Genomic DNA, 12,741 nt, shown 5'->3' on the forward strand with positions numbered 1-12,741 from the left:
TGTACCAAACAGGCCCTATATTCTTCAATTCAACTGGTAAAAAAAAAAGAGAAGCAAAAAGTAGCAGTTCGCTTGTTTCTGCCATTACACTGAATCTATACATTGGTTACATATAGCAATTCCGAACTTGGTTACCTGGTTTTGGTTACCTAGGATTCACTTATACAAGGCTGAAGCAATCATGTCACAAATATATCAAATGTAAAGAAACAAGATGGGTTACAGACCATAATTTGTGTATATGATGATGATCAGAATGCACACGACGATATAAGCAATAGTCAAGCTCAACTGAGGTGAGCAATGTCAATCTCGTCAGGGAGCTTGAACGTATCCGCGGCCCCAAACTTCCTCCTGCCGTCCTCCCACTCGTCTTCGTCCTCCTCGGCCGCCATATCCTTGTCATCGCCATGGCTGCTGTCGTGGGCCAGCGACGGGGATGATGGATCGTTGACGCTCTTGGACCTGCAGGGCTCGTTTGCCAGCATGGTGACCTGCCGGAGGTGAGAGATCTCCACGACGACCGTGTCATCGTCCTTCGGAAGGGGCTGCTTCCATGGCTCTCCGTCGACCCTCATGAACGTGTGCTCTGCCGCGCCTTTGTGGAACTCAAACCGGATCCTATGGGCCTGTGAAACAGGATGGCGAAATCAGATTGATTTTGATGGGGAGACTGGCCCGTTTCAGTGTGCCACGAAACCAGAATGGCATCTCAACCCTGAGTTCACGTTTCTCAGATGTAGGGTTTCCATTTTTTTTTATCGAAAACAATGTAGGATTTCCATCAGGACATTCAGGAGGAATACGTAGCAGAAGCAATTCATACCTGTGCAATGCGAGTGCCGTGTCCATTTGGGGCCAGCAGGACCAGCCCGTGCCAGGCGTCACGGAAGCCAACAACCTCAATAAGTCCATCATCGACAAAAGGTGGAGTGAACTCCCTCTGCACATATAATAGATTTGTCAACTAAATGACATGGCTTGCAAATAACATGTTCTGTTCACAGAAACGAAGACATGAAAACTCACATCTGCTGCTCTCCTCGTGCCAGGTGTGCCCCAAGGATTCAAACCTCCAGAAAAGCTAGGCAGATTCAGACAGACGATGGACCGAATGCTGCAAGAGGCGCAAATGCAGAGATTACAAACCCATCTGCTACCCAAAAGAAATACGGATACCCAGGCAGTATGATGAAATAATGAACAAATGGAACAGAACAAGGATTTCCCAAGTCAAAACAAGAAGCTTTGGTCTGTCGTACCATATTGTAGGATTACATAATGCATAGGAGAAAAACAAATCGCCTAAGTTTACCTGTGATGAACATGAAGTTCCTCCCAGAGGCCACCAGCTCTTTTCATGACCTTAACTTTTGCAAGTTGAGCAAGGTTCCTGGAAACAGAGCAATCTAGCTTATCGTTTATCCAAAAAAGGAGAAGAGGGGAAACCTGGAAGATACACGAGTGACAAAAATTGTATATCTAGTATTGTTAATAATACACCCAGATTGTAAAAGCTATAGGCTTATAGCCTCCCAGATTGTAAGAATGCAAAGGATGCTGGTGATTTTTTTGATGAATTTTTTTTTGACGAAAGGATGCGGCTGATTTGGACCAATGAAAAACACAAAATGAATTAGTCACTACAGTTACAGAACAACAAAATGACAATTGACAAATACCCCTTCCCACACTCCTGCAGCCTGATTTCAAATGTAACACTAAACATGATGATAGACAGTAAATATCAGAAAAGACATGCACCATGGCAGCAGTGTCTGTGATTTGGGATTATGATAAATTTAGCGAATTTTACTTTGATGATGGCTGACTTAGAGAAGCACAAAACCATCCTTGTTTAAGTCCAAGCTTGGCATATTGACCCTGCATAATTGATACATATTAACAAATCAAAAGTTTTAGCATAACTTCAACATACTAGCTGACCATTTCTTTAACAAGCAGAATGAAAATATAGTAACAAAACTAAAATATGAAAAGGTACCTGATTTGTCAGCTGGTTCTTGAACTTCTCTGGATTCCTCTTTCTTTCAGAATGAAATGCATAAGACACTTCTGCATCCATCCCTGCATCATGTCAAGTCATGCTCGTCATGTTTGAATCTCTAGTGCCTGAACTCTTTTAATTGTTATCTTCTTAAGGATTCATGAAATATGAATTTAATTAAAAAATGATAATCTGCCAAAACATTAAGACTTGCGCTAGTTTCCTTAGTGGGTCACCAAACCACTATCCTTTGTAGCATGAACTAGTACCCAGCATCACATGTCAAGATAAAAAGTATAAATAAACAATTGGATAGTATAGGTACATAATGGTCTTGCCCCCATTTCTGTAACATAAAAGAGGAGAATAACAGTGAAGCCTTACCCATACTAAAGTAATTCCAAAATCCTCCACGGAATGTGTGGTAACCTTCCTGAAGTAAGCAAGAATCATGGAAGCTTTGAATTTAATACAGTAACCAAATGTCTTTGATTGTAATGGTGCATAGCCATTATCTTAAACAAGCATCATTCCATAGCGAAAAAAACTGCAATAGAAAGAGATGTCTTACCATATTGAGGGAGTCACTACTTGAGACACGATGAAACGCATGCAATGAATGAGGCAACTCTAATGGAGCAATAGGATCGCATGGGCCTTCTTCTGGAACTCGCATCCTCAACATGATGTGCCAACTGAAACATCAAGTTTACATTAAATTGAATCTGCCTAAATATAAGAGAGAAGAATAAGCATGCTTTAAAATGAGGAAAGATATGAAGATGAAGAGTTGATTATTCAATTATTTTAAATGTAAATAAATAACTTTGTATCTTAGAAGCAGCAGATACATGAGCATAGGAGCATGCCCTTGTTGCTGCAAATATGAGACAAATTCTTTTTGCCGCAAACACGGGAGAGCTACTTTTCTTCTTTGAGAAAATAATTCCGTACAAACTACTACAAGGATGGGCTAGACAAGCACAAAACCACAATCTGAAGATTATTTTCATCCTTTGGGCAATCATTACATAAACCAAAAAAACTAGCAATGTGCTCTTTCTCTCAGGCAGTACCTATCGATCTTAATTTCTCTTGCATGCTTCACTAGTCCAAGGAAAGATTTTACAGCCTCTTGGTCAGTAGAAGGATTCTTCTTTCCCTGCAATGTTGAATTCGACATAAATTCCAATCTTTTCTTACATGTAGAGGCAATTGCATGCAAGATAACAAGCTAAAGTCAGATGAGAAAAAATTGATAATCCATCAAAAAAATTACATTTGCATATGACTTGATAGGATCATAAAACCTATAAGAGTGCATCAACTTTCCAAAATTTTCTACACTCATGACTCACTGCAGCTTAAATCAATAAAAATAAACATATATACCACAACTTGATCATATCCAAAGTATTAGACATTATGTATACAGGTAATAATAAGGTGGATGACAGTCATTGGTGCATTAGCATAGACCATTGGTAAATCACCTTTTTTAGTCTAAATTTCATCAAGGCTGAAAAACATATAAATAACTTCCAGTTTTCCTTTTTGTTTGTAACATGAGCGACGCAATAACATAAAGGAAATTTGTTTTGTAAGACGTTATTGGCCACCTACCCATCCAAATGAAAAGGGGAGGTTATTTCCGGTTCCCAGAGGCACAGTTGCAACTGGAGGTGGGTGGGAAAGCTTAAGATCACTGACTACCCCAAGCAGCCAGCTAGCTGTACCATCACCGCCTGCAACCTAATTGAAATCTGTTTAGTCAAAAGAAGTACAGTGGGAAAGCAAAATAGACAGACACCTATGTATAATAATATAATCTAAATTCTGAAAGTGTTATGACTCACAATTAACCTCAGCTTCCTCCAAATTTGAACTGCAAGAATGTCTCCTTCCATCTTTAGCCTTTCAACATTGGCATACAAACGATGCAAAACCTTATCTGGAGTCTCTTCTGAGAGATCAAAAACCTGAAAATAACTGAGCAACTCTCACAAAAATTCCAGATTTAAAATGCCATCAAGGCCAGAAGCACATTTCCATGGTCTCGCATTCCCAGAAAGACAAGAGGTACCTGTGCTTCATTGAGAAGCTCACGGTATGTTTTGATTAAACTACTTCCAAGTTGACCTCCAGATCTTGAGTTGATGAACACTACAATGGGGCAGGGTGGCGCATGATCAACAAGTACTTGTTCGACACCTGGCTTCAGAATGTAATCTGGAATGTAGTAGTCCTCCAGCTGCCCACATGGTTTAGAACTCGAACCAACGACAGTCTCTGCCTCCCCTTCCATCCTGCAAAACCGTTGTCACAGTTTTAATGGGCTAACTCACTGGTGTTACAAAAGTTACTCCCTCCATTCGTGAACACAAGGCATGTTTTGATTGGGTAGTCATGAATTAATTTCTCTTACAACAGAATCAACCCCATCCTAAAGGCACTTGGGATACGAATCTATTGATGCAACATTTGTGCACGAAGCATGAATTATAATTTGACCAGTTGTTGGTCAAAACTTGAAAAGTTTGACTTTTGCAAATCAAATACACCCAGAATTAAAGGATGGAATGAATTAGTTCTGCTATTTTAGCATCATCAACATAGAATAACCGTGAATGATTTTTTGAGCACATCAAGATTACAAGAAATGGAGAACGAGAAAGGAATCAGGGTGCGGGCCAAGTAAAAGACATGTACACCCGATAATTAACATCGTAGTTAGTGGATACGACACATGTATAGTGTAATTGGGTCAGATCCGAATGCATATAGCTTGGGGGCTGCTCGCTTCCGCCCAGCAGGAAGGCAAGGGAAAGAACGGCGTACCTTTTGGATGATCGTCACCGGCGAAGCGCCCTCGCCAAGTCACCGCTGCTCGCCCAGCGCCGCTACCGCCGGCGAGGATCTGGGACGTGAGCCACCACGGATCGGATCGAAAGCGAGGGAAAGCGTCGCCGCCTGGGTGGGCCCTGAGCACCGGAGATTGAGATTTGGTTTTCTGAGGTTTCGATTTCGGAGGAAAATCGATGAGAGGAGGATGACGGGGAGAACAGGAGGCACTCAGGCAGCCACACTTTCTTGGTTGTCATCGTCTTGGGCTCGCATGTTAGCCATTTTAAGATTTGACTTTTTTGGTGTGTTTTTTACATTGACGAGTTTACTTTGCGTGGGAAGTACATTTAGGCCGGTCAGTGGAAACAAGGATGTCATGCATATTTATTAGAGCGTCATGTCAGTAAAACTACACTTTTTGCATGAAACAAAGAGGAGAGAGAAGGAAACTCTACGGGCGTTGTTTCCCACGCGATGAAACGGGATGAAATCCCCACTGAGGACTAAATTGTTTCACCATCTTGCATGTGATCCAATCATTTTGTAGTAATTAAATGCTTTGCCCAGCTTAGGAAACGTCAAGGTGAAACTCATGCATTGTGAAAGTTGTTTCATTGTTCGTTTCATTGATGCTCTGTCAGCAAATTTGTTTTGGAAATAGTGCATTGAAATGGGCCATTGAGACTGGCCTTATGAGCTTTATTTTGCTCAAAAAGAATTATGAGTGTTTATTTTTCTTCCTTATTTTTAAATGATTACTAGTATTGAATATTATTACTAGCATATGATTGCCCTTTTTCTACGTTGTTTGACGGGCAAGTGTCACTTATCAGCACTTTCGAACTATTTATAATTTCTTTGGAGATGTCTTGAGTCTCAAAAAAAGTTAAAATGATTTATAGTTAATAAAATTGAGGGAGTAATTATTATGATGATAAGGTTAATTTCAATAAGTGCTAAGATCAGTCTTAGTGGGGATCTCATCTCATAGTTTCTAACACATCTAGATTTGAAAACAGTACAGAAGAGTTTCATCACCATGAAACTCTCACTACTATGATGAAACTCTTATCATCTCGCTTCATTAATACGGTGTCATATCAACACTTCCTTGAAACTCCTATCATATCTCTCTTTCATTAATATGGTGGTACATCAGCATAATTAATGTCCATAAAACTTTGATGACACCCCATTAAGACTGGTCTAATATAGTGATTAGTGTATGTTTTTGTGTGCCAATTAGGGTGGTAGTGCTAATTAACATATTTAATATTTTTAATTACTGATTCTCACGCCAACATTAGTGTTAGTGCATATTTATTAATATATAATTAGTTGTAATTATATTAAAATAATAGATACATTATTTAACTATTCTCATCACATCCACGCTCATCCATCCAACCAAACAAAAAATTGGCTCGATGCATCCAAACAAATAGAAAGTATGAATAAGTCCATCCTAAATGCATGGATGGTCATATCACATCCATCTTCATCCTCAAACTAAACATGCCATAAATGATTGTACTATTCGAGATTACGAGTGTATGATTGTTCTTTTCTACATTGTTTGAGGGATAGGTGTCTTTTATCAACAATTTTGAACTATTTATTATTTCTTTGGAGATATACATAAATCAATTTCCACAAAATATCCCTTTTTAAAAAGATCAATAACAATGCTTAAAATTTACATCATTTTGAATAGAAAATTCAAAAACAAAATAGTCATGAATATTAAAAGCTCTAGCTATTAGTATCCTACATTGCTACTTTCAAAAGCTCTAAGAATAGTTTCTTATACAATATACTGATCCATAACGAAATAGTCATGAAAGGGGGAAAAAGGCCAAGCATGCAATTTTTTTGAAAAAAAAACAATAAACACCATGGTTCAAACACCATACAGAGAAACTATGGTTTTAATATTGATTATACGCTTTTTGTTACCTGTAGCAACACAACCGCAAATATGCTAGTTAGAGTAAGAAAAAACAGAGAAAGAGGAGGCGCAAATCAGATCGGCCCAAACATGGCTGTTGCACACATGTTCAGGGTGAATTGGGCCCAGCTAACCCAAAGCTCTACGTTTTATTTACCACTTTCCCTATATTTCAGGAGACTGAATTTTAAGATGATTTCAGACAATACTTTTCTACTATAATTAGTATAAGTAAATTGTTACTTTTATGATTTTTTATTTATCTTTGTGTCATAACATATCAAATTTTTGTCCTGTCTAACTATAGAAATTGTGAATTTTTAAATTATCTGTGTGCCAACACATATAAGATTTTATCAGGCTTGTGATTTTGTCTAACTGGTTTTTTATTAAAAAACGAACTAAAACTACAATTTTAATATAAAATATATGTAATAACCATCGTCTGAAGGAGAACTAAAATCCAGGCACCTGAAATTTAGCATATATTCGATGCTCACCTCATTAGTGTCGTATTATATACCGCGTGGAGGAGCAACACAACAATTTTTCATAAAAACGGCCGCTGCCGCTGCAAAGCTATGGCTGTGTTTCTCTCTTATTTGTACTGTAGATTTCTGCAGCGTCAGCCGCTGTAAAGGCCAGCCGAGAAGGCTGATCTTGTGGCATGGTTGCCCGAGACATGTTAATCTTATATTTCCTATAAAGTTAATCTCCATTACAAGTTCTATCTTAACATTCAAACAATCTACATCATCTCGTATTAACTATCGACATCATATTTTACTAATAACCATGTCATTTCACTAAAACTAATCTCACTACTAGTGTTATCTTAATATACAATCTATCCACTAATATCCATATGATCTCACTAACTTTTAACCTCTTAACGCAAGTTATCCACGTCATCTCCACTAAGCGCAATTACTAGTTTCAATATATAAGAAATATAAAAGGCATCCATATAATGTAATTTGTTTTGCTGTTCCATCTTATAATTTGATCTAATTTTGGTAGTTTTATTATTGGATTCTTCTGTTGTCTTGCCTAAGGCCTTGTTTAGTTCCAAAATTTTTTGGGAAATCGACACTGTAGCACTTTCGTTTGTATTTGACAAATATTGTCCAATCATGGACTAATTAGACTCAAAAGATTCGTCTCGTCAATTTCGACTAAACTATGCAATTAAGTTTTATTTTTATCTATATTTAATACTTCATGCATGTGTCTAAAGATTTGATGTGACGGGAAATATAAAAAAATTTGCAAAAAATTTTTAGGAACTAAACAAGGCCTAATTGATAAAATGGATATAAGAGCATGTAGGTTTGACTCACATGTAACTGTTTTATTTCTAAAATAATCCTTCTAGTTTACACAAATTTGGTCACCAAAACATTTCAGCAATGGAAGTGAATGGACTACTCCTTAGGTGGGAGTTGGAAGGGCCAAGAAACTACTCTGCCTGACCCCACTTTCAAGAGGGGAACAATACTCAGTCTCAGTGTATCCTGTGGCCTGCCTTTGTCTGTTCTCCTGCGCAAAGATCTTTTGAGATGGGTTGCGTTGGGTTGGGTGAGTCGCTTGTGGACCATTTCCGAGGATTGATAGCATCCTAGTAAAGGTGTTGCCACCATGATTCCCCCTCTTTGCATTCCATGGCCATGCTCCTCCTAGCTAGCTTTCTCCTGTCCCCTTCGACAGACAATTCGAATGCTTGCTAGCTCAACGGCTGGCGGCTATGTGAGCACAGGCTCCTGAAAGCTCTCGTGGAATAAATAAATAAAGAAGCACGAAAGAAGATTAGATTTGCTCTTTTTCGTGATAAGTACCACGATTAGCAGTTTTGGTCAAAGAAAAAAGACATCCTGACTATGCTGGCAATTTTCCTTAGATTTGCTCTTTTTCGTGATAAGTACCACAATTAGCAGTTTTGGTCACGAAAAAAAAAGACATCCTGACTATGCTGGCAATTTTCCCGGCAGAAGATTATATAACCTCGGATCTCGTAACCATAGCCCATAGGATGGCATAGCTTATTAGTATGATTGAGGTGTCTTCTTCTCAAACTAAACTTAAGGGTCTTTTAAAATGGTCTGTGGTCAATCAAGGAGAAGCTCTGATCCCCTCAATCTGCAATATTCTTGAGCTCCTGATGACTCATGCTTGGCCACTAATCTATTCCCCAAGTCAGTGTGCCACCGGTTGCAAGCAAAGCTGCAGGCCACCGGCAGGCATGTGGCTTGTTTGCACGATGCTTCCATGTCCATGCTAAACGCCAGCAGAATTTAATAGAAACGCTTCAGTCCCCTGCCTGCAACTCTCTTTCACACCACAAAGCAAAGCAGCAGGCAGCAACAGCAAGCGTACATCCATGCCATGATGTCTCCCTGCTTTCATTTTCAGGCGTGTTTCTTTGTGGTGAGTGGTGTCGATAGCGACCGGGTCTGGGAGCAAAAGAAAAGATCAGGGCGAAGAATCTGATGCCCCTAAGCAGGCAGGCAGGCAGGCAGGCTTGTGGGCTTTGTGGCAGTATCAAAATCTGCACGTTGCTGTCACTGACCTGATGAGCTTTAGTAGATCAACCTCAACCTCTGCAGATTTTTCAAATGATGTTACTTCTGCGTTCCCCCTACCCAGTCTGGATATTTTCCATTTAAGAACACCTATTTGACCAGATAACCAGGCATCCACACAGGAATCATATCCTAATAATCCCAAGCCCAACTGGGATAATTAAGAATTCCAGATCCATCTTTGCCATGTGGCAACTTGCGCAAATTGTATTGCCAGGTGAGCAACAGTGCCGCATGTTTCAGCTGCCATTACAACAATAAATAGTAAATCTCACCAAAAGAACTGTGGCGGGACATGAAATTAGGACTTAGGGCACAAAGGAAGCACCGAGACAGTGAGGCCATCCATCACACAATGCCAGTGAAAATGCGAGCCTATATCATTTCTCTTAGGTTAGCACATACACCTCATCCACAAACAGAAGAGGAGGAAGGAATTAAACACAACAAAGTCGGGGGACATATACAAAGTCGTCGCCATTTAGGAATACTATCATGGTTCTGGGGCAGCTGCCCTGATAACTATGCGCGCACAAGGTTGACGACTGAAGAACGATGTACGCCTCAATTTGATGACCGAAGAAAGATGTATGCCTTGACGGAGACTGATCTCGTCATGATCCACACCTTCCCGAAGCTTGGATACACTAAAAGTGACCTTCTAATGTAGTTAGCATCATCATCTACACCAGTCACATGTTGCCTGCCTCAGGTAAAGCTGCAATAACAAAACAGAAATCTACCATGAGCAACTTTGAACATAATCATGAAACAAGACTCAAACTGAATTACCAAATTTCACCAAAAGGTGTTCCAACCTACAGAAATTACCAATCATGAAGCTGTCCTAGCAACAACAAAATATAGTTCCAAGGCTCAAATACTAGGCATGAACACCTTCTCTGACTGAAGCATTCAAGTGCGATAATTGACACAAATTGCCACTTGGCACCTCACAAGCCCACATACCATCTACATGTCGCTACACCGAAAATAGACCACAAAAAAGTGGAAATGTAATGCTTTTATAGAAACTAAAAGCAAGTTCGCTACCCATCAGCTAGAGCACTACTGGGATTGCGGATCACTCCAAGCATCACATGATGGCTCTTGGCAAGGCAAGCAAAGCTTTCTCGTTATCACCCCCTGATGCCTTTTTCCCAGTAGAAACTTCATGACCTCAAAACCCACAAGTAGCCGTCATAATGATATAGGCTTACTGCAACTTCTATATCAATTTGCTCACCTTACAATAATTTTTATTAATTCTTCCCTGGCAATGCTACTCACGAGTTATTTAAAAGAGATTGATCCACCATATTTATTTTTTTTAATTCAGTACTTCACATCATGCTTGTTAAGATGCATAATTGCATCCACGTCCGGCAGCAGAAACTTTTTCCCATTTTTGTAGTACAGTGAATGGTACTTGCAGTTCTTAAGTATTCACTGAAATAAACATGCCATGGAATTTTCAGATCAAGGGGGGTTTGCAGACTCACTCATTTCGGCCAATGCCCGCGTTGGAGCAATTCCTCGCCGGAGTGCCGCTCCCGGATTGCGCCGACCCAGAGCTGAAGAAATCTGAGGGTGATCTCTTCCTGTGGCGGGAGGAGGCGAGGAACCGGCCACCGTTCCGGGAGGAGGTGGCCTCGTCGCTGCGGCCGCCGTGGTGCGCTGACGACAAGTGGTGGCACAGGCCCGGCTGCGAGGTGGAGCACGGCATGTTTTCCTGGAAACAAACATGGCGACATTTGGATCAGAACGACCGGTCGCTCACGAAATTGGAGGAGACGGTGGATCCTATCGACCGCGATGATTCACGAGGGAAAGCGTCCCGATCGACTAAAAAAATTGCATCTTTGCAAAGCGATAGAATGGCAGATCGAGCGATGGAATGGCAAATCGAGGAGCAGGTGGAGAGAGAGAGGGGAGCTAAAGGCGGCACCTTTGCGCAATCTGCGGCGCTCGCGCCGTTGGCGGGGGCCTCCCGGCTGCTGCTGGACGTGGAACTGGCGACGGGCGGCGGCGTCGCCTCGGCCTCCTCCGTCCACGGCACGACCTGGTTCTCCCCCTCCCCTTCCTCCTCCTCCTCCTCCTCATCCTCGTCGTCCTCAACGACCACCTCGTCGTCATCGTCGCCGCCGTCGTCGTCGTGGTCCTCTTCTTCGTGGCCGCGGCCGTCGCCCGCGCCGCCCATCTCCTCGTCGCCGCCGCCCACGCCCACAGCGCCAGGGCCGCGGCGGACGCAGCGGTCGCAGAGGGAGGCGGTGGGGCCGAGGCGCGGGCCCGCGGCGCGCCACGGCGTGGGGCGCGCGCAGCCCCGGCACAGGAGCGCGCGCGCGTGGCGCGCCACCAGGAAGTTGGCGCCGTGCACCTGCGCGTCGCAGCCCCAGCAGAGCGTGGCCTCGTCGGCGCCGCAGTACACCCTGGCCGCGGCGCCGCACAGCTCGCACGCGCCCCCGGGGCCGGCGCCGGCGCCGCCTCTCTCCTTCCCCCCTTCCCCCGCCGCCGCCGAAGACATGATCCTCGGCCTTGGACCTCGCCGCCACACGCACAGGGGGGGAGATTTCTCGGTTTCTTTCTTTCCGTGGCTTCCTCCTTTGTTTGGAGAGCGGCGAGAGAGATGTGAGGAGGGAGGGAGGGAGAGGGAGTAAACGGAAGGAAGGAAGGAAGGAGCAGTGGGGTGTGTGTGTGTGATGTGAGGCTGGAGTTTGGTTGGGTGCGGGAGGTTTTGAGCCTCCAACCGAGGATCCTCTGCGGATGCGCTTCGCTCCCACTTCTGGCCGCGGGAGCCTCCAGCTGGACATTCCTCCCTTCCATGCCTTTTTTTTTTTTCTCTCTCTCTTGCCCCCTCACCCCTCGCGCGCTCACTCTGTGTCTCTGTCTGTCCTTCCCGGAGGCGTGGCTGTGGACTGTGGACCATGGGTTTATCTTTATCCAGCAACTGCAAGAGTAAACATAGCATGGTTCAGATTTATTTATGGAAATATCTAGAGAAAGGCTATCCAGCTACTAAAAGCCTATTTGTTGCTTTGAATGACTGACAGATTCAGTTTATAAAAACTCAAGCAAACAGGCTCTAAGTGTTGGACACACTTTTTTTCGGTGCTCGTCTCACCCCCTTATTTTCCAACTCCAACGAGCTTAAAAGACAAGGGGTTTGGGAGAGAAAAATTGGCCAGACAATGGAGCGTCCATGGTCGGAGCTCACCGCGGAAGAAGGAGGGGGAAGAAGGCGGCTGTCACGAGCGAGCTCCAGTAAAACCCTAGCGCGCCCGTGGCGGGGCGGTGGGCGGCAGTGACAGCGCATTGAGCTTGAGGAAAAAGATACGAAGAGGGAAAATTAGGTGTCGGGGAGA

The 12,741-nt window shown here is 42.7% G+C and overlaps 2 protein-coding genes across 2 annotated transcripts; both read right to left on the reverse strand.

Annotated features, from left to right (window-relative positions):
* On the reverse strand, positions 1-5,140 carry LOC8069683 (diacylglycerol kinase 5). The gene is made up of 13 exons (XM_002445109.2): positions 4,847-5,140; positions 4,092-4,314; positions 3,865-3,987; positions 3,632-3,760; positions 3,085-3,170; positions 2,580-2,703; positions 2,393-2,441; positions 2,006-2,088; positions 1,817-1,884; positions 1,316-1,393; positions 1,030-1,117; positions 827-943; positions 1-629 (listed from the first exon to the last, which is right to left on the reverse strand). Exons 2-13 carry the CDS (start codon positions 4,311-4,313, stop codon positions 288-290), a joined length of 1,509 nt encoding a protein of 502 aa, XP_002445154.1. The 5' UTR covers position 4,314; positions 4,847-5,140; the 3' UTR covers positions 1-287.
* On the reverse strand, positions 9,688-12,160 carry LOC8080907 (ATPase family AAA domain-containing protein 2). The gene is made up of 3 exons (XM_002445110.2): positions 11,328-12,160; positions 10,882-11,111; positions 9,688-10,097 (listed from the first exon to the last, which is right to left on the reverse strand). Exons 1-3 carry the CDS (start codon positions 11,901-11,903, stop codon positions 10,088-10,090), a joined length of 816 nt encoding a protein of 271 aa, XP_002445155.1. The 5' UTR covers positions 11,904-12,160; the 3' UTR covers positions 9,688-10,087.

The sequence above is a fragment of the Sorghum bicolor genome, chromosome 7, assembly GCF_000003195.3.
Source record: "Sorghum bicolor cultivar BTx623 chromosome 7, Sorghum_bicolor_NCBIv3, whole genome shotgun sequence".
Classification (NCBI taxonomy): Eukaryota; Viridiplantae; Streptophyta; class Magnoliopsida; order Poales; family Poaceae; genus Sorghum; species Sorghum bicolor.